At 43.5% G+C, this 22,110-nt stretch overlaps 1 protein-coding gene across 1 annotated transcript in view; it reads left to right on the top strand.

Annotated features, from left to right (window-relative positions):
- Positions 1 to 22,110, top strand: part of Adcy2 (adenylate cyclase 2) — a 384,313-nt gene that overhangs the window by 309,955 nt on the left and 52,248 nt on the right. The window contains exons 16-18 of the mRNA XM_021208196.1: positions 3,946 to 4,083; positions 10,038 to 10,157; positions 13,535 to 13,704. Coding sequence (XP_021063855.1) covers positions 3,946 to 4,083; positions 10,038 to 10,157; positions 13,535 to 13,704 — 428 coding nt within the window. The remainder of the gene's footprint in view (positions 1 to 3,945; positions 4,084 to 10,037; positions 10,158 to 13,534; positions 13,705 to 22,110) is intronic.

Genomic DNA, 22,110 nt, shown 5'->3' with positions numbered 1-22,110 from the left:
CTCCCTCCCTCCCTCCCTCCCTCCCTCTTGTGCTGCATACACAGGGCTGGCTGGTCCCGTTTCCAGAGATTCTGCTCTCTGTCTCCCACCTCAACATAATTGCAGACATGTTCTCCTCAACATAATTGCAGACATGTTCTACCACACTGGGTTCTGCGTGGATCTGGGGATCTGAAGTCAGATCCTTACATTTGTAAAACTGGTGCTTCATGAGCTGAGTTAAGTCCGAGGCCTCTGTGAAAGCAATGTTTTATGGCAGAGTTATCTTTTGGGCTTTTTCTAATCCAAGTGCACTGTATTAGCACTGACTCTCTGGTAGACTGTCTGTCTGTTTAGGATCAAGAACTTAAGTGTTCACCACACAGCTTTCCATTACACAACATGACTCCTGGGCCCCAGCATAACCTCTGGAATAAGATTTTCCTGGAAGTGTATGTTCTTTCTTTCTTTCTTTCTTTCTTTCTTTCTTTCTTTCTTTCTTTCTTTCAATCTCTCAATATAGTTAGTACAAAACCTGATTTTTGATGGTGAATGAGGTCCTATCTCAGTGTAAGTAAGAGCCAGTCCTTGAACACCTGGACCCAGTGATGGGAAGCAGATGTGCTGAAATGATGCTAACGGTTAGATCAAGGACTACATCACCTTGGTACCGTCTCCTCTTTAGTTAAATGGCACCTTGTGAGGACAGGTCAACATACTACTTGAAATGCTCACATTTATAATGTCGAATCAGAATAGGAGGGATTTTGATATGCCTCTTTTTCTCTCAGGGACGTTACTGAAGTACTAAAATCTGAATATTTTGATTTGTGTAGAGAACTACAAGTAGACACAGTGTTGGCCCTTTTTATAATAAGTTTAAATGCAAAGTAATGGGTTTTAGTTTGGCCTTTTTATACTTGCATTTCTCTTTGAGACAGGGTCTTTGTTAGCCCAGGCTGACTTTAAACTTACTGTATAATGGAGGATGACCTGGAACTTCTGATCTCCCTGCCTCCTCTGGAGGGCTGGGATTACAGCATGTATCACTATGCCTAGACTCTTCATCAGCCTGTGATAATTTTCCTTTCATTTTAAAATCCTGATCTTTGGTTCTTCTCACCACGGTCACTAGGTTCTCTGAGCCCATCCAGTCCTTCTGCTTCCTTTCCTCTACACAAGCACCATGACCAAGCATCACCATTTGTTTTTAATTCTGCCTCTTGTTGGAGATTTAGGGAGAACCAGAGATGCCTGCCTTCCTGACCTTGAAAACAATGAGCATTTAGCTTGATATGTTTATAAGTTGTCGAAAATACAGCTTTGAGGGTCCAGTGAAGACTGTGTGGGAGAAGGGATAAAGCCGGGTGCATTGATTGGAATCATGTAAAGTACAGATCTGGATCACTTCCAATGTGCTGGTAGGAGGAGGGGAATCTGTAGAGTCCAGTCAAACATGGCTTCTACACCAGCTCCTGGAGTCAACCAGCATCGACTCGAACTCTGGGCCACCTTCTTGAGAATGTCTTCCCAAGGAGTGAACCCAAAGCATCGGTCCTCATCTCCATTAAAGGACTTGTGTGTTGCAGACTAACATTCTTCACTTTTTAAGCTAGGGACTGTGGGTGTGGGAACCATAGTAAAGAGTAAGAATGGAAAGAAAGAATTGATTACTGATTTTGTCTGAAACAAACATGAAATAAATAGATTCCAAGTCACAGAGATGCTGTTGAGAAATATCAATGTTTTCTTCATTGAAATAATGAGGAAAGTCAACACTTGTGAGTGCCTATCGGGTGCCTTGTGTTTACATCTCGAAAACGGCCAAGGAGGTGTGTGAATAAACTGAGCAGGAAGGTATAACTTTCAGAAAGCCTCACAGCTGTGGGGGTGCCTGGAAGGTGCTGCCTGGATGCTCACCCTCCACCAGCCTCACACTCAGCAGCAGCCTTTTTTGATTGTCATGTTGACATTCAACATATTTCAGGGCTTATGTCAATGGTATTTCAGGAGGAGTTCAAAAAGAGCATAAGAAATAGGTTTAAAAAAAATGTAAGTGGTGTTCGCCAATACTATTGGGGGTTATCTCACATTGAGTTTTAATTAGACTGCACCAGGCCTACCACTATATAAACATGGGGGGGGCTTATTCTTCCAGAACCCATCCCTTTAGGGCTGTTCTCTATTAGAAAGGTTGACAACTGCCTCCCTAGAGATTCCATGGAGAATTCTTCAGATGCTGCCTGTCATATCAAAGTGCACCATCCTCATGGGATCATGTGACTCATTTCTGGATGGCGCTTTCTGTGCTCTACCCTCTGACACATACTGAGGTGGGACTCACAGTGGTTTGTCCATTCAGAAGTGAATGTACGAGCAGCTATGAAACACCACACAACAGTGCAGGGCCCATGGAAAATGGTGACGGAACATCTGCTCCCATTCTATAACGATCCTGATCCCTTTTTCGTAGTAAGAGAGTTTCAATAGCTGTGCTCACTTGATCATGGGCTGGGGAGCATCCCATGTCTATTTCAGAAAAAAAAAAGTATACCATGTACTTACAGTGGGATTTTACTCTGCCTTGACAAAGAAGGAACATCAACAGCATGGTGAGCTTTGGGGAATTATTATGAGTGAAATAGACTAGTCACTAGGGCAAATGGATGATTCCACATCTTCAAGGTACTTAAGATAGTCAAGATCATGGAAACTGGGGGTCAGGAGGATGGCTTAGTAAGTTAAGGCACTTGGCTCAGTGGGTAGAGGTGCTGGCCACCAAGCCTGAAGCAGAAGTTCTAACTGTGGGATCTAGCTTTCTCCTGCAAGTTGTCCTCTGACCTCTGATTCCACATGTGGACACACATCAAATAAATGATTATAACTTTTAAAAATTAAAATATATTATAGTTACTATATAGCCCTACCTTCTCTAATTCCCTCTGAATTCTTCATTCTCCCATCCTCCCTACATTTGCCTTTCTGACATTTATGCAAGGGCAAATGGCTGGTCAAGGTGCTGAGAATAGTGGGGACTGAGTGCTTGGCTGTAAGCAGGACATTTATATCACCATTGATAAGGCATAGAGATCACTGTGGCAGAGTGGAAAGAAAGAGGGAGAGCCAGATGATGAGGAAGGGGATGTGGAATGCTGGCTTCTGGGAACCTTAACTTCAAGAAGCTGTGTCTGCCTACACTGGTCCTCAGATGACTAGGTCTACCAACAGTCAGCACAGATCAGGGAGTATTGATTATCAAGGACAGTGACTCTCGGGGAGAAAGTAATTGTCATGACTTAGGACTTGTGTGCTCATTGAGGTAGCCACCAGGTGCCTACCCACCGGGCACCAAGGGATGGTTCCTAGTCCAGGATCACAGGGATCATCTGGTAAAAATCAGTGGAACTCAGAGAAACAGAGCAATGCTTGAAATAAAATTTTTCTGTGGAAGAATAAACCACCAATAGCATGGTAGGAAGCTATCCACCATTGAGTATCTTATCTGCAGATTCTGTCAGTCAGCAAACTCAGTCTACATTCTGAATCTGCTCTTATGATTAGCTGCTGTCGCAGTAAAAGGAATGTGAAACATGTTGACCTGTTTTCTCCATAAATCAACTAAAAAGATAGTAATTGTTTTTAGATGAGATATCCATTTAGTACATTTCCCCAGAGTATAAAATAAACTGAAATTTTCCCTCTGCCAAAATTACCTAAAACCATAATTTCAGGTCTATCTGAAAAGATACACAATAATATCATACCTTTGCCATAAACAATTTATCCTTGACAGCCAACATAATTTTAATGAGGTTGTGACTTGGTATGGGTCCTCAGGGAGAGATAGAATCCATTTGTCTAATCTTGGAGAAGTGTTGGTGTTTCTTGCGGTTTTAAACACCATCATTTTACACTTCAGAGAATACACTAAACATCAGTGTGTTTCTTCTTTCTCTTTCCACATAGCAATGCAGCAAAAAGGCCTCTGCCTCTCTCATGTGGCTTTTGAAATCATCAGGCATCATAGCCAACCGCCCATGGCCACGGATCTCCCTCACGATCGTCACCACGGCTATCATCCTAACCATGGCTGTGTTCAACATGGTAAGCCCCTGGGCTGGGTCAAGGTTTGCTTTGAACAGGTCCTTTCCCTTGTGGTCTACCTTGCAGATTCAGTTGGTTGGTTAGTCAGTTGGTCAGTTGGTTGATCGGTTGGTTGGTTGGTTGGTTGGTTGGTTGGTTGGTTCATTAGTTGGTTGATTTGGTTTGGTTTGGTTTGGTTTGTGATATGTATAGGTGTTTTGCTTCCATGTATGTCTATCTACCACATGCATCCTAGTCCCTGCAGAAGCCAAAAGATCTCTTGGCACTGGAGTTACAGAGAGCTGTTAGCTACAGAGAGCATCAGTTATCTACCACTCAGGTGCTGAGTCCTCTAGAAGAACAGCTAGTACTCTAAACTGTCCAATCACCTCTTCAGCCTTATGTCTTGAAGTTTTGGAAACTTGCCCACAAAGTCTTTGTGACACTGATTGCCTCCTGCCTGTTGAATCCAGCCTCGAACTGCTGCTGCCGTTTGTTGAAAGAAAGAGACACTTTGTATGAGCCTCTGTGTGAGTGGGAGGCTCAGCGGGATAGCCTAGAGGGGAGAGCAGGTGCTGTGGCTGTAGTTTTGAGTCATTTGTATGGTTGCAAAGGGTGTGTTAAGTTACCCGAATGCTCTTACTGTGGGTCCTCCTCACCCTGCACCTGTGTTCACCTGTGTGGGCAGAGTCAGTGAGTCAACACATTTCCAGGAAGCTGACTTTCACTGGCCAACAGCACCACATACGAAGTATACAAACTCAACAGTTATTAGGATGTCCACACACTCATTAGTGAGTTTCAGGCTAGAGTGACTACCTAGCATTCAAAAGTCCCTGGGGTCAATCCCTCTACCCAAGCACAAGGATAAACGATAGTGTGATGTGGAGGCAGGAGGATCGGAAGCTCAAACTCATCCTTGGCCACATAGCAAGTCCAAGGGCAATCTGGGCTGTGTGAGACACCATCTTCAAAAACAACCAAGAAAAACAGTAAGGCTTTTCTTCTAATTATATAAATTTGAAGCGTAGAACATGGTATTTTGGTGTGTATATATTCAGCAAAATAATTACTGTGAGTGAGCACATAATATCTCTTTGTTATATGCTGCGTTTTCTTTACTCATTCATCACTAATAAAAAATCGAGGTTGTTTCCAAAGATGGCAGTTTCATGAGACCCTTTTGTTTTCTTTGTTTTCCTGCACACTGGAGGAAGTGTATTCTTCATATGGCATAGCTATTCATTAGTGCATGAGTATATAATTATTGATGAGATAAGTATACAACTCTGTAAAAAAAAAAAACATTTCTTTTTTGTAAAATATAGTTTGACCTTACTCAACCAAGATTTATCAACTAATCTTTGTAAGAGATTATAGCTGGGAAACATTTGATTGGATACATGTATCCAATGTAAGGTAACTAATAATAGTTGGCAAGCAGGCAAGTAATAATATTAATAGTAATTGACCAAGTAGACACGGTTGACACATGTTTTCACACCATGACTATGACCCATGTAGAGAGGACAACTTTGCCTTCAGTGCCAGAAATCTTGGAGTGTTGTTCTTCTTTTTTAACATGGAAGAATCCTACTGCCAGGTAGGAGAGAGTGCCAGAAGACATGCAAAGTTGATGGAGAAGGGAAGTGGTGAATTAGAAGTACAATCCTGTACCACATGCTAAACAACGTTTAGGGAGAATAAGGATGGAGCTGTGTAGCTGTCTTGCCTCTCCTATCCTACCACACAGAGCGGGAAAGCCAGCAGTGCTCTATTCTCCCAAGTGGGAGGTGCACCATGTTTATTAACCCTCCACTGGCTCTTTCATGTTCAGGGTTTCTTGTGGTTATGCCAAAGTGAAATCGTAAAGTGGTTTAAAAGCTGACATTATGAACAAAATGGCATAGGATAGGTAGCTATCCGACTTTCCCAGGAGTCTGTTGTGTTGGGCCTGCTTATGATTGCATCTGAATTTACAGAGATAAGCCTGCCATGTGCACTAATCCGTAGATCCAGCCTCCTGGCTCTCCTACGCAGCCCAGGAACACTGGGCTCCTTAGAACAGAACGAACAGAATAGACTGGACACCAGAGGGTGTCGCAGCTGGGAGATGGGCTCCCTTCTCCTTGCTCTCTCTTGGAGAAGATTCCACTAGAATGCAAGCAAAACCCATTCTCCCTCCACATGGTCACCTGCTCCCCTCACTATGTCTGTGTCTCCCTACCTGACCCTCCTTCCACATGTCCATCCTGCTTAGCTTCCTACACAACACAGCGCCTTCTGGAACACTCTTTACAAACTACTTGATCCCTTCCTTCCCGCGTGAACCCAAGAATCATAGGGATTTCACCTGAGGAGCTGACTATGACTTCTTAGAAAATGAAATTTTCTGGCGGAAAATCACTTAAGTTTCCCCCAGTGATTTAAGCAGACACATACATACACACATGTACCACCCCTCCATAGACACAAGAGCTACTGTCTCCTGGGTGTGTAACAAAGAATGTTTTCTATTTTCTTTTAAAACTGTTTATTGTCAGAGATGGAGTGGTGGCGCATTAACTAAGAGCATCCACTGCTCTTGCAGAAGACCCACTTTTAACTTCTCCAACACACATGGCAACTCATCCATAACTCCTTTTCCTGAACATCTGACACCCTCTTCTGTCTCCCACATGCTCCAGACACACACCCAGGTGAGCTATTCAACACACATGAAGTTAAATAAACCTATCTTAAATGTATTTGTCATTGAATAAAATGTTACCTAAAACACTTGATTTAACCACTTTGCCATGTGCAATTCCGTGGCATTAATTACACTTGAAAAACAATGCAATCATTTCCACTCTCTGGTCCTCCCTTCCCTTGTGTACATCTGCCTTCCTGTCCCTGCGGATTTGCCTGTTGTGTGTGCTCCCTTGAGTGAAACCACACACTGATGTTCTTTTGTACCCAGCTTATCTCAGTGAGCATGCTGTGTTCACAATTCTTGTTTTCTTATTGCTGTCATGGCCCTTCTGGAACAAGTGAGCTTCTGCTCGCTTTGTCTTCCCAGCCAGCAGCAGGCAGCCCCTTTCAGTGGCTCCTCTAGGCACAGCTCCCATTGTTCTGCTTACCTAAGATGGGACAGATGTATTCAGGACAATCTGAGAGGGGTGGTGGCTGTGGGTAGCCTCCCTGTGCTGATGACTATGGAAATGGGCCATGGTGCATGGAGGCTGTGGGCAGATTTCACTCACTTGGGGGGGGGGGTTCCAACCCTGCATTTTAACAGTTCTGAGAATGTCCAGATGAGTTGTATATGAAATGACCTCGGAGATTTTACCAGGATGCCCTAAGGATTCCATATTCATCTACATGATACTAAATAGCTCAACAATTATCCAAATTCCATGTTGTTTTTCAAACATAAGTCTTCGGTATCAAATTACAAATGGCCTGGTTTTGCTACCCACAAGTGTCCAGCTGGCTGCCTAGAGTCACATGTAGAACAGATGGGTAATTCATTAAAAAAAAAAAAAAAAGAGAGGCCATGAATTTGACAGAGAGAAAGAAATATGTAGGTGTCCATGGGGACAAGAAAGGGGGGAGAAAGGTGTGATTATATTATAATCTCAAAAAATGGAAGAGATAAAGAAAGCTGGATAGCCTTGCCATTATTGGTGCCGACACTGGTGATGTCATTGTGTGCCAACCCACATCATGAAATGAGAAACTGCCATGAGATCCGTTAAGAGTAAATCAAGCATACTTGCAGTTCATGCAGGCAAGAGCTAACCGAAGTCAACTTGGACTTCTAATTCCTAACGAATGACAATCAATGACATCACCAAGCACAGATCTCCATGTCAAATCCTGTTTTCACAGTTAACAGTTCTTGGGAAACATGCTTCTGATTGAGATTAAATTGCTGGGAAGTGTAAAATTTGAAAGAAAAGCCCCATATTCATGGCATTCTTAGCATCCAGTGAGACTATCTTATTCTAGACAATTTAAATTTTACAGTTATTGCCAAGGCTTTAGCAATTAGAGTACTCAGTGAGAGTCCCCTAGATAATCATGATGTGGACATTCATTCTATGAGGAGAAGTGAGATGGATGAGCATGGAAGAATGGGGAAGAGGGATTGGAATAACATCTTGCTCTAGGGACACTGTGTTCAGGAACAATTCTTGCACACAATGATTGGCATCTTCTACTGGTTTTTTTAAAGATTTATTTTATTTTATGTGTATGAGTGTCCACATTGCCTATGTGTATCACATGCCCACAGAGACCAGAAAAGGGTATCAGTCCCCTGGCACTGGAGTTGCATGTCCCCAGACTTGCTGGGGACAAAGCCTAGGTCCTCTGCAAGAGCAGCAAGTGCTCTAAACTGCTGAGCCAGCTCCAGATCCCCCGTGTTTTCTATTGATTTTCAAGTTCATAGTATCATGTTTATGTATAGCATCCTGGCAAGGGCATGCTCTTCCTAGAGGCAGTTGGTACCTACACGGCATGAACATAGCACACCATCTTTCCTATTCTTGGTCTCCCTGGTGATGTGGATGATCAAGACGTTCTGTTTATTATTTTAAAATCCCTGGGATCCTGCAACTAGACTGGGTGGTATCTCCCCAAACTAAAAAGGTTCCTTTTTTCCTTTCCGTGCCCTTCCATGTTTAAATTAATTGCATTAGGAATGGTCAAATATAAATCTACAGTGTTTTACAGCATAGTGTATCTCAAGTAATTTTTTCATTCAGTTTTCTTCCTGATATAATTTTTCCAAAAATGTTAACAGAATTATAGGTCAACTAGAGATCATGGATTTTGACACAAGTTATTTAGCAGACGTTAAAGATATCTATGTTTCATTAACTTTTAAGTATGTTTTATTTATAACAGATAAAAACATTATATCAAGCAGCACTGTTGAGGAAAAAAGACATGCCACCCAAACTATCATAAATAAACATTTTTCCTATCTACTTAAGTGAACTAGTCTAGGTAGCTGACAAAATGGTAAAGTGGTAAAGAGAAGCAACCATGGGAAAATACAGGAAAGACTTACATTTCAGCCTTGGATGTGAATGCTTAGCCATATACTGAGGACACAGGCTAGATTTACAGATTAATTTCTTCCTATAAAGAGGAGCTTTCGAGAGTCATGACTTTCTAGTTTATCTTTCAGGATATGTCTAGTTTTCCCAGTCACATGGCAGAAAACCGATCAGTGGTCACTAAGGCGGTCTGTGTCACAGCTTATCTAGGAGTAAGAGGGGTTGGTTCTTGTCCTGTTTTTCAAACAGGTTGGCCCTTGCTTCTGGATGCTGATCTGGATACCTATTGTTAAGCCTACCCACGTTTGTGGCCTCTTACCTGTCATCTGAGAAGCCAAATGCTCACAAATAATGTATGTAAATGTGGTTATATGCAAATAAAGCGACTGTATGCAAATGTGCTGTATGCAAATAAAGTAGCTGCATGCAAATATAGCTGTAGGCAAATGTAGCTATAGGTAAATATGAATGTAGGCAAATGTGACTCTAGGCAACTATCCTTTTTCAGTCTATTGATTCATTGAATGTTTGAACCAAGATGGCAAAGACTGAAGTCAGTTCTGGCATCTCTGATTCTGTGAGGGAGAGTTGAATATCTGTGTATGTGATGATATTGGCTTAGCAGGCCTTCCTGTGCTGTGTGCATCATAACATTTGACTTAGTTGCTTCTGTTTTCATCAACAGCAGTCTTGAAGCCCTAGAGGTTCTATACTGAAGGCGTGGTACTGTAATGGCTACATACTCATGGACTAGAACATCCCACAGTGTCAAGAAGAAGCTGAGAGCTGTCACGCTGACAGTGTAGACACCAGGGCTGTTCACTGACTGCACATTAGAAGAACAGTCATTAATAAGTGCTGCTCTCTCCTGCTTCGTATTTCATTGGACCTCTAATAATTCACTGAAAAAACACATTTCTCTTTCAGTTTTTCCTGAGCAACTCTGAGGAGACAACCCTTCCAACTGCCAATGCATCAAATACAAACGTTTCTGCCCCAGATAACCAGACAGCGATTCTTCATGCACGAAACTTGTTTTTTCTTCCGGTAAGGAAGTTGCACCCAACGGCGCTTTCTTGTTTGCCTGTGATGTCAGCCTAAGCGATGCAAAGTCATTGGGCTCAGCCAACACCTGCTCATTTAGTCTTTCATCTCAATCGTGAGTCCTCAGAAAGCAGGTTCTGCCAAGGAGCCTACACTGGAATGTCCCACCTATATATGAACCACATTGGCATGTCGTGTGTGTGTGTGTGTGTGTGTGTGTGTGATATATATACCACACTGGCATGTCCTACCTATACACAAACCACATGAGGGACTCTGGACGTCAAAAAGCCAAAAGATCTGGAAAGTATCACGGTTTCTGCCTTAGCAGATTCACCCATGGGAGAATCAGGGGAACTACTTGTGGGTGTTGCAAGACCATATATCTCTAAACCCGTATTATAGGAAGTCTAAGAATGAAGAAAATGAGGAAGGTCTGGGAAAGAAGGCCCCAGTTACTACTGGCCAGGACATAACTCTTCTCATAAAAAATTTAATAATTATAAAAGTGGCAGGAATAACAAAATAATTTGTCAAAATATTTAGTATTTTAAATGCAAAACCACATGAATTCCTAACACTGAAAGCTTAAGTTTGTGAGTTAATTTTAAAAAGTGAACAGTTTACCCACAAGGTATTTATATAATAAGAGAAAAACTAAAAGTGGAAAATTTTTTTAATTCATTTCATTATATCCACACAATAGAATTAAACTCAGCCTTTAAATGAGATATTTTAAAAAAAATCTTCAGTGAGGCTGAAGAGATGGCTCTGTGGTTAAGAGCACTGACTGCTTTTCCAGAGATCCTGAGTTCAACTCCCAGCAACCACATGATGGCTCACAACCATCTGTAATGAGATCCAATGCCCTCTTCTGGTGTGTTGGAAGAGGGCAACAGTGTACTCATATACATAAAATAAATAAATAAATAAATCTTTTTTAAAAACCTAGTTCATAAAACATTCAGTAATATACATTCATAGTAGCCGGGCGTGGTGGCGCACACCTTTAATCCCAGCACTCGGGAGGCAGAGGCAGGAGGATTTCTGAGTTCGAGGCCAACCTGGTCTACAAAGTGAGTTCCAGGTCAGCCAGGGCTATACAGAGAAACCCTGTCTCGAAAAACCAAATATATATATATATGTATGTATGTATATATGTATATATATATATATATATATTCATAGTAAATTACTAAAAAGAATTATTTAAAGCTATCTCAAGAAATACAAATACAACTTCTTAAAATAATACCTTTAATAAACTATGTAGGAAGCACAGAAAGACACATAGCTAATTGTTAGTATTAGATGACTCAGGATACCAGGGACTATTATTACACACTCTTATTTTTATGTGTGTTGTTTTGTATACTTCTAATTTTGACATCACATGTTTCTGAATGTTCATAAAACAACAATATAACCCTTTTTAAATTACCACTTATGAAGGCTGCCAGCCTTTACAAATAATGACAAACTTTTAATACCCCTATAACAAAAACATAAATTTTATGTAGCTTTGGGCCAGGCACTGTTTTGAACTGTCTGTGTGTCTATAATCTCCTGAGGGTTCTCTGTGAGTTTTCTGCGTTGTTGTATTTAATCTCCCTGCGAGGTCTCTGAGGTGGTTGGCATTATATCCAGCACTCCTTTGAGTGACAGGAGATGTAGGACTCCCTTCCTTGTTGAAATGAGCTGCTGTAAGAATCAGATAGAGCGGAAACCCCAGGTAGGCAGCCTGCTATATTCAGCTCTTAGTGCAGCCCCCCAGCTCTAAAGAGCAGCCTGGGGTCCCTGTGTTACTGGAGCAAGGAACCACCAGGCTGCAGTCGGCACCTTATGGACTCTTGCTGTAAAGACCTGATTCTCATTTTGCCTTGTTCATTTGATTTCTAATCTGTTGTGCTTTCATACTTTGGTGAAAAAATACAAAGGTGGATTACCAAAACTAAAAAGAATCTATTAAAAACAAGCGTGCATGAGAGCCTGTATTCTGTTAGTTTCAAATGAAACAAATTAGTTCTATCCAATTGCTGTCAACATTCTGTTCAGGTCTCCTTGGGCTCTCAACAGAATTGTTAGTCCACCAAAGGGCTAGCCTAGGCAAGGAAGTGCAAAAGTGTATTGTATCCATAAGTCCTCAGATGGTCCGTAAGGCTTGCTTGACCACCTACCTAAGATGCGATCAGGGCTGATTTCAAGAAACCCTCTGTAAGGAGACGATGACTTTGCTACTTAAGTGTTCTCGATTCTCTCGTGTCTTTTCTCCATGTTGGTTTAAATAAGCCTCTGTTGGTTTAAATGGCCCTCTGTCCCTTTCTCTTTTCTGTGGTGGTCAGAGCAATGGAGAACCAACAGTGAATAATCACAAATGAATACTTACAACACCCCTGGTCTCACAAGGTGCTGCCATCATAGGTGGAGAGTGGCTGCCTGGCACCCATGGAAGGAAAACTGTCACTTCTGCTAGAGTCACCCAGGTGTATCACTGGGTTGGACTTTATGTCTCCTTTGAAAACAGGAATGTGAGATTCAGGTTCTCTGCAGCAAAGCATTTGCCCTATGCCTACACAATGCCTCCACACAATTGAGCACCCCTGTTACAAAGCAGAACCTTGTTCTGTGGCCACCATGACTTTTTGTCTTCTGTGAGGACAGGACTCACGAGTTAAAATCAGTAACCTTCCATGTAGCCTCACGGGGATGGTCTAGCTGAGGCGTGAGTTCACACGTGGTGCATCACTGTGATGAAGTCACAACCGGATGCCTTGTGGACCAGTCCAGTCCACGGAGCTGAGATGCTCGCTCTTTCTGCCATACTCTTTCCACCATGGGAATGCCGGATAAGAAACCTAGCTTCAGGTTCTTAGACTCTCCATGGTACGCAGCAGAAAACACACAGAAAAGTTGACTTCTCCCTTTGGCAAGTTTGTCTTGGCTGTAGGGCTTGGACTCTGGGCTTCCCGCATCTGTTCTCTGGAGACATTTGTAGGAATGGTATCATGACCCTCACTGTACAGTGAAGATGCTGACATCACTAGCCAAAAGTCACTGCATCGATAGTGAGTGATAAAGGTATGACTGGATCCAGGGCTCTCCAGTGCCTGCTACATATGATAGACAGAGAGGAGATGGTCAAGCAAGTGGGCAGACCTACTGTTTCCAGCAGACTGAGATGCAGTGTGCCACTGTCATGCACTCCAAGTTTCTCATGAAGTAAACACACTCAGGTACAAAGTATCAGATCAGAGGGTGGGGATGCGTACCTGCCTCCTCAGCCAGCTTTCACTTTGGTTGGATGGTGTCTGCAGATGTAACTGGTTTGGGTTTCCTAGCAACCCTAAGGCTTGTCTTCCCATCCTATTTTCCTGTCCTAGTACTTCATATACAGCTGCATCCTGGGATTGATCTCCTGCTCCGTTTTCCTGAGGGTGAACTACGAGTTGAAAATGTTAATCATGATGGTGGCACTCGTGGGCTACAACATCATTCTGCTCCACACCCATGCCCATGTCCTGGATGCATACAGCCAGGTCCTGTTTCAGAGGTGAGTGGACCCCATCTGTGTCTGGTTATCCTTAACTCATTTATGGAAGTTTTCAACCAATGGTCAGTGAAAATTATCAAAGTCTCTGCTGTCAGTAATCACGGTGAGAATCTCTTTGAAATGATGACTCAAGAAGGTGAGATGAGTTTTCATTGTTGATGACGTAGACTATGTCTTGAGAAATGCATGCAGAGAGTATGGCATACTTTAGGGGGGAAGATATGTGTAATATGAAACTTCCTTCTTTGTCTGCCCGTCCTGTTCTCTCTCTCTCTCTCTCTCTCTCTCTCTCTCTCTCTCTCTCTCTCTCTCTCTCTCGGCTGGACTTGAGCTCCTGAGCTAAAAATGAAGCTCACACTTCAGACATTCCAGTGGCTAGCACAGCAGAACTGAGTTAGCATCATGCCCAGTTGAGCGGCACTCTGGAGGGTCCTACCTTGGCCCTATTAACATTGTGCTCTGAGCCATTCTCTGCTGCAGGGTTGTAATATAAATGGATGGATGGATGGATGGATGGATGGATGGATGGATGGATGGATGGATGGACAGACGGACGTACGGATGGATGGATGTAGGTATAGGTATAGATATAGATATATAGATATAGATATAGATATAGATATATGGTGGGGTATCTAGAGACATTTAGTGTCTCCGTCTCTCTGCGCACCAGTCACAGTCATTCCATAGCAGCTCACAATAACCAAACATGTACCCAGAAATCACCAGATCTCCCCAAGAGAAAGATCTGAAGGCAAAATGTCATCCAGTTCAAAAGAAAAAGTACCAAAGAAAATAAGTAGTTATTTTCACAAGATGTGGTGTAAAGATTCTTTGTAGAATTCCCCTAAATACCACCGTGTAGAGGGAAAAGGTCAAACCTAGAAACATTTTTAGCTCTGTGAAAAAATCTGACTCCCAAGACAAACACGATCCTGTTGACTTTTCCAGCCTCAGGACCAGATGCAGAAAAATATCCTATCAGAAGGGTCTTATCCCTGTTATCACACACAAGCCTCTATTGGTTGATGAAGTCGTGTTTGGGAAAATTCTTCTGTTATCAAATTGCTTCCAGAAGCTTCTAAACTTGGAAGAGAGCATTTTAATGATCATATTATCCATTTCACATCTCAATAGCAAGTTGTTCCCATAAAGCACTGGTTTGTATACACACCAGGATTATCAATGAATCCTTTGCCTTTTTCTCAATATCATTTCCCTATTTTTTTTCAGGACTGGAAGGTCTAAACCAGGTCTTGAATGTTCCTTGCAAATGCTCTACCACTGAGCTATATTTCCCGTTCTTTCTATCCTGTCCATTTTTTAATATTGAGAATCCTCAAACACATTCATAGAAATGTTGACCCAGAAAGATGGTTCTGTTGATAATGTGTAGCCACTTCTTCATGTGCACAATGTGGCCATCTCACCAGACATTTCTTATCAATACAAATGCTTTCAGAAATGTGATGACAGCCGTCCTCATCACCTAATTTAATTCCCACCCTTCTCCATGCTGTGAAACCCGATAATCTGTAATCAAGCTGAGGGCATAAAGCTGCAGAAATGCATAACTGTATTAACAGAATGTTATTGTTCCTTAGCCAAGATGAGAATGAAACCAGAAGTTAATTTTCCTATAAATTCTTAAAGTCCCCAGCGAAGCATGCTTTATTATATCTCTACCATATCCAGTGAGCCTGCATCACTTTCCTAAATAAATGCAGCACTGCTGATTTTTGCATGCAGCCGATGGGCCTATTAAATTTTCCTCGATTAAATTTAAAGTGCTGAGATACATTATACATTTGAAGCAAAGGGGGAAATCAGATTATAAAGCTTTTGATGGGGACATTATTGTTCCTAGGGATGGAATAAGCCCATGAAGAGATGCAATCTCCAAGAGGCCCCAGCAGTGGCACAGTGGTTGCTAGGTACTTGTGCTAAGTCTTTGATCTGTTCAAGACTTCCTTTGGCATTCCATTGTTTTCACCCCTACAGGAATGACTGGGGGGTGCCAGCATCCTCTTCAGGGTCTTTGTCCACTGCCCAGCTCAGAATGTCTGTCAGAAGGAGCTGGCCCTTCTTTGGCAGATACCTGTAGGCTATGGGATACCTACTTCACCCCCCAAATACATTGCTCTGCTGAAGGAGAAGTGTTAGAAACATAGAACAGAAGAGCAAACTGACACCAGCTTAATAATGTCCTCTAACACCAGGCTGAGGGAACCCCAAATGAAAAGCCCTAAGAGTAGCGCAGTGTCATTCCAACATCTCTAACTCACCCCAACATTCATGCTTCTCTGTATCCTGAGCATCCAAAGCTTTGTCTGGATGGTATATATCTCCCCACACTTTGCCTAGTTTATAGACACTGGTAGGGTAGGATAGGATAGGATAGGATAGGATAGGATAGGATAGGATAGGATAGGATAGGATAGGATAGGACAGGATAGTTATTGGTGCTGATGTGAGAGGGGGACATGTTTGCGAGTATGCTGTCCAGTCCTGCTGCCTGGAGAGTGAGCATCTTCACATCCCAGCACACGAATGCCCCTCAGGAGGGAACTGGCTCAGAGATGAGCAGCCAAGGCAGGCCTTCTGCTGAAGCCAGTCCCCCTGGCTGTATCCCTTTCTAAACCCGTCTTAGGCATCGTATCCTCATCCTATCCTCCTTCCAGATTTGCTTGCACACACTGACTTGATACCACAGCTTGACTATGAAGTTCCAGCATCCTTCCCCTCCAGCAAGGCTTCTGGGCTTGCTCTTCACTGTTCTTTAGTGTTTTCATGGGCCTCACTCCAGTTCCAGCCTTCACTCTGAAGGTATGCTAAAATACACAGTAACTCCTGATGTTTCCATCCTGGAAATAAAGGTTGATATTTCCATCCTCAATAAACTGGGACTTGATTTATTGTTTTCTCTCTTTCTATATCTCTCTATCTGTCTGTCTCTCTCTCTTTCACACACACAAACACACATACACACACAGAGAGAAAAAGAGAGAGGAGAGAGAGAGAGAGAGAGAGAGAGAGAAGAGAAGAGGAGAAGAGAAGAGAAGAGAAGAGAAGAGAAGAGAAGAGAAGAGAAGAGAAGAGAAGAGAAGAGAAGAGAAGNAGGAGAAGAGAAGAGAAGAGAAGAGAAGAGAAGAGAAGAGAAGAGAAGAGAAGAGAAGAGAAGAGAAGAGAAGAGAAGAGAAGAGAAAAGAGAAACTTGTGGGCTTTAAGTCTCTCAATCAAGCAAAACAGACCCAGGAACCCTGCTGTACCTACAACAGTGCCTGGCATGTTCTTGGTGCTGAATAAATGAAATACAATCAGGACGTGTTCCAAACAATATGAATTCTGCAAACACTGGTAATAATGAAGACTCCCCCTCAGGTACCTCTGAAGCTCCTCAAGGTCGGGTTACTCAAAAGAGAGTATGGAGAAAGGCCATCTCTATTTAAAGACAGTGCCAACAAATGAGTGCAGTGTGCATGGTGTGTGGCTAACCAGCATGGTTGGTTCATCGTGGCTTGGTGAGTAGCCTTTTCTAAGCCACATTTGACATTGGTCATGATAAGTACAGTACAAAGCCAAGGTCTGTACATGACAGCCCAAATCAATGGAGTGTCCCCCTCTTCTTCTGAGTTCTCTTTTTCCAAGGAAGTTCCCAAAGAAAGCAGAAGTCTGCAATAGAGAGGCTTCAGATCACTGAATAATTCGTAAAAGGACATCAAAGGTGTCATTACCAATTCATGAATGCGGCAAGATCTTTCAGAAGGAAAGTAAGACTGCATGGGGTGAGAGATCTGTTAACAGTCCATTGTGGTGGATCACTGTCATCTGGGCACCAGCAACACGTGCTTCTTCTGTATCACCTCACGGTGAGGATGTGTCCGGAAGGTGCAGAAGGAGTTGTTCCCATATCTCTGAGTTTATTCAACAGCCCTACATGCTGTCTGTGAGGATGTCACCATACCAGTTCCTAAACAAGAACCTGGGCACTTTCTCCTACTGTTCTTAGCCAATGCTGCTGGGCCACTAAGTGTTCGTTCTTCAAGATGATGTTAAGGGCAGTGACAACTGAGGGAAGTGCTTTTGTGCCTCTCTACTTCCCATGATGCAGGCTAACTGCAGAATCTACACAGTATCATCGGGTTTCTTATGAGCATCTTCTCTTGAAGACTGACAAACCTCAAGATGCAAGAGTTATCGTTTCATGTGATGTGCACCAGACATTAGGTAACCTCTCTGGAAAGCCAGATGTGTCTCTTTATTTTTGAAGAGGCATGAAGGATGAGGAGTTCCAAGAGAGGAGCCATGAGGGAGTTCTGTAGAGTCAGGCACTGTAGCGAACAGAGTGGAGTAAAATAAATGCATTGTGGGTGGCACAGCACATGAATGCACAATCAGCAGACACATCCAGAGCTCAGCATCTTCCACAGGTCTGGACTGTGGTCTCTAGTAAGTTCACCTCACCAATTTCAGCATCAGTTCCTTCTTCCAGGTACTGGTGTAGGGGCTCAAAGCAGCAAGCATCACTAAGAGGCGAGAGCCCAGACCCACCAGGTGGAAGGTCCGTTTCCCTCATCTCCCCTACATCTCTTGAGAAGCTCAGTGTCTACAAGTTATCAAACTGTGATGTGTTCTGTTCACCTTGTGATCAGGGAATGCTGAACTAGTTGGCCACTGAGAGAAAGAATTGAGGACTTCAGTTCAGAAGAGCAAGGAGAGCCACACATCTGCCCCCTCTGTAGATTGTGGTGGGTGTTCAAGACACCTACAATCTATTAAAGGTCATCTTTCTTCTCATTAGAATGTATTCTAATTATCCATTCTCTCATAATATGTCCAAGTTAATTTTGCAATTGTCTTACATTACTTTGGGATTTGGTATCTCAGCCTCCCCAGTCTTGCCTATTTCTCTGTCCTTCCAAAGGTAAGGAGCATGCGCTGCACTGTCGCATGCCCTCCGTCAGCAGCGTAGGGAGGAAAGCCTAGCTGTTCAAACTCTGCCACACCTTCCTTCTGTAGGATGAAGCCATCTTCTTATACCTGAAGCAGAGCACATCTTGGTTTGGCCTGACCTGGAAAAACATTCTTTTTTTTTTTTTCAAGCTTGTTTTGTTCAAGTGAAGGATAGGGAACCACAACTATTCCGACAGATTCTACAGAATAGAATTCTGAGGGTCCACTCTTGAGATTGGATGCTGAGTCTGTGCAGAGCCCATGGCATCAGGCCCCACTGCATGCATCTGCATTCCACTCAACATACAGTCTCTACACAGAGAACCCAGAACGGCACTAACTGGGGTGCATCATTATCTCCAGAACTATGCACTGCTGGGGCCTCTCCAGCCAAGTTTTTTTTTTCTCTTCTGACCTGTATCCACCTTCATGGCACTCTCCAAGAGTGCCTTATTGCCTTGGTCCAGTTAGCAGTGGTATGATATTTTGTCACTCTGAAAGGTTCTCAAGTCTTGAGCCACCTGTCCCCTGAATAACATAAGGACTGTGACTTGGCACCACTTATAGGGAATGCTGCAGCCCTACATGAGCTGTTGTCATTAAGCCTCCTACCAGCCATTAGCTCACCTAAAGCCACTGAGGACTGAAGATGAGGAGTAGCATCCTAAGAGGGCAGTCGTGGTCATACATAGCCAGTACACCACCTCCCTGAGACAGCCAGCCAACACTGTGAAGGACCACCATATCCATCGTCCAGTTCCCCATCTCTCACATCCAGATGACATGAACCTGCTCTGACAGGGCACAGGCTGTCTCTTTTTTCATTTGAGTCCAGCATGATTTCTGGGCTGCTCTTTTACATTTGGTTCTGAGTTGTGTTGACTCCTGACCCCCATCATTTGCTTCATGGCCTCAGCTGAGCACGGGGCAGTGAGCAGATCCACCCTCGTGACATCAATGGGAAAAGCTTTTATTTTTGCCTAATTTGGCATTAAAGCTTCGTGAGGACTCAAAAGCCTTTAGTTACCAAAGCCAGATAGATCTGTCCTAATACAGAGGTATAGAAAAGAGAAAGCCAATAGGCTAAATGCCAACTGAGAAGTCAGCTGGGAGCCCTGAATGCTATGTGAGTAGGTAATGGGCAGAGGCATTACCTCTTTGCTGCTGCTGCTGCTGCTGCTGCTGCTGCTGCTGCTGCTGCTGCTGCTGCGTGTGTGTGTGTGTGTGTGTGTGTGTGTGTGTGTGTGTGTGTGTGCTGCTGCTGGACAAAAATGTAGGACCTTGCAGTTGCTAAACTCTCTACCACTAAGCTACACCCCTGCTCCACCAGCCTCTTCTCTATGAGCCATAAGCTCCTGACGAGGACCCTAGGGAGAAGACCTCTGAGTCATCCCAGACACCAGTGACCAGAGAATACATTATCTCAGCTTGTGTGTAGTCCATAGCACAACAGAAATTGGGTTCCTTGTAGATAGTTTTTAAATAGACTGTGTCGTCTAAGAAAAATATTTTAAAATAACGTATTACCTATTTATTCTTGTGTTTCTGAGTAGTTCACTTGCATCTATGTATGTTTTGTGTATGTATCTAGTACAGTACCTGTGGAGGGCAGAAGAGGGTGTCAGAAAGAACCTCGTGAGCTGCTGTGTGGGTGCCAGGAACTGTACCTAAGTACATGCTCTTGATTGCTCAGCCACCTCTCTACCCACCCACCCCCAGATATGAAGTTTTTAGAAGTAATGATGTTGAGTAGTTTCTCAGTGGAACCTTTCTCTGCCTGCTGTGCCTGAGCCAGGCTCCTGATGTCCCTAACACTCAAAGGTCACAAGGGTCAACCTGAGATAGTGTCTCTGAAGTTGTCCCTTAGATGAAAGGAAATCAAAGACAAAGACTCTCCTGTACTGGGAGCGACCTTTATTAAGTAGAATTACAGAAAAAAATGAAAAATTGAGAAGATTTGAGGACAGCTTGGCTTCGTGTTCAATGCCTCCGAAACTCGGCAAGAACGCATTTCTGTGGTTTGGAGCCACTCGGTGAGCTGCCTGTGTTGCAGCTGTAGCAGGAAACCAGCGGATTGAGCCACACAGAGGGCCGGACTGTTGGGAGTATATCCGGGACTTTATTTTCTCTGCGTCCTTCCTGCCCACCCCATCCACACACTCTTGAAGAGCAGAGTAACCCAAGCGTGGACTTCTATGTGATTTCAGATTTCAGCGGTCCCAGCATCATTTGTCTGTGGATGGTCTCTCCTGAGGAAAGCCAGAAGTAACTGCTGGCAGTCCTGTTTGCTTACTCAATAAAAGATGTTTTGAGGAGAACATTTTGAGAAAATTCTGTTCTTCCTGAATAGATGGGGAATTTCACAGCAGAAAAGGGCTTCCACTTAGTGGTGGACAGTGTTCTCCAGGCTCTCTGGGTACTGCTTTTTGTAAGGGTTATTGGGGTCTGTAGTTTGTCACCTCCCAAGATCAACAAGGAGAGCCTTCCTTTGGCTTCCTTCCAGATATGCCTCTCCCAGTTCACTCAGTTCACTGCTGCTGCCTTTAGTCAGCCATGTGGAAGATATGAAAGACAGGTTGGGCCAACGGTGTCAACCCCTTCCTCTGTGACCTCATTCATGAAGCATTAGTGGGAGATATCCCCAGAATGGCATCCCCAGTGGCTTGATTATGTGTGCTTTCTCTGTGTTTGATGGAAACCTAACCAGGTTCTGAACCCATAAGAGAACGCTGTCTCTGACTCCTTGACTCCATGTATTTGAGGCTGCTAGTCTCTTACCTAGACATCAAAAGGGAATGGACTCTGTTCGGGGTCACTGAAAAACTACTACAAAAATCTGACCTGTATGCTGAGCTTTTTATTCTTAGTTTGATCGTTGCTCAAGAAGAGGGACTGTCATTTCTGTCTCTGTCCCTGTCTTAAAACAACTAGGTAACAGGAACATGCAGAAGTTCAACCTGCACCTTCCAGGAGTGATAGCTGTGCTCTGCTGCTCGCTCTAACCACTCATCACAGTCTTTATGGTTAGCATGGAGAAAGGAGATGAGTTTAAAGTTCTCTGATGTCACCATTGTTATTAGGTTTCCACACCCGTTTAAACTGTGCCATTAGACACATTTGCCTGAAGCCAAGAAGGACTCCATGTCATAAAAATCAGTGCTGCTAAAATAGAAAAGCAGCCCTATGCTCTTCTAGTAATTCTTGGAGAAATAGAGACCACCTCCTCATGGTAGCTGAGCTCAGCCTCTTAACAAGGTCAGCAGGTGTGAGCCAGAGGGAAGAGCAGCACCACAGGTGTGAGCCAGGGGGAAGAGCAGCACCACAGGTGTGAGCCAGGGGGGAAAGCACAAATGCACACCTGCAGGTGTGAGCCAGGGGGAAGAGTACAAATGCACACCTGCAGGTGTGAGCCAGGGGGAAGAGCACAAATGCACACCTGCAGGTGTGAGCCAG

The sequence above is a fragment of the Mus pahari genome, chromosome 11 (assembly GCF_900095145.1).
Source record: "Mus pahari chromosome 11, PAHARI_EIJ_v1.1, whole genome shotgun sequence".
Taxonomy (NCBI): Eukaryota; Metazoa; Chordata; class Mammalia; order Rodentia; family Muridae; genus Mus; species Mus pahari.
Note: the sequence above shows the minus strand (reverse complement) of the source record. Positions and strands in the feature narration are given on the sequence as shown.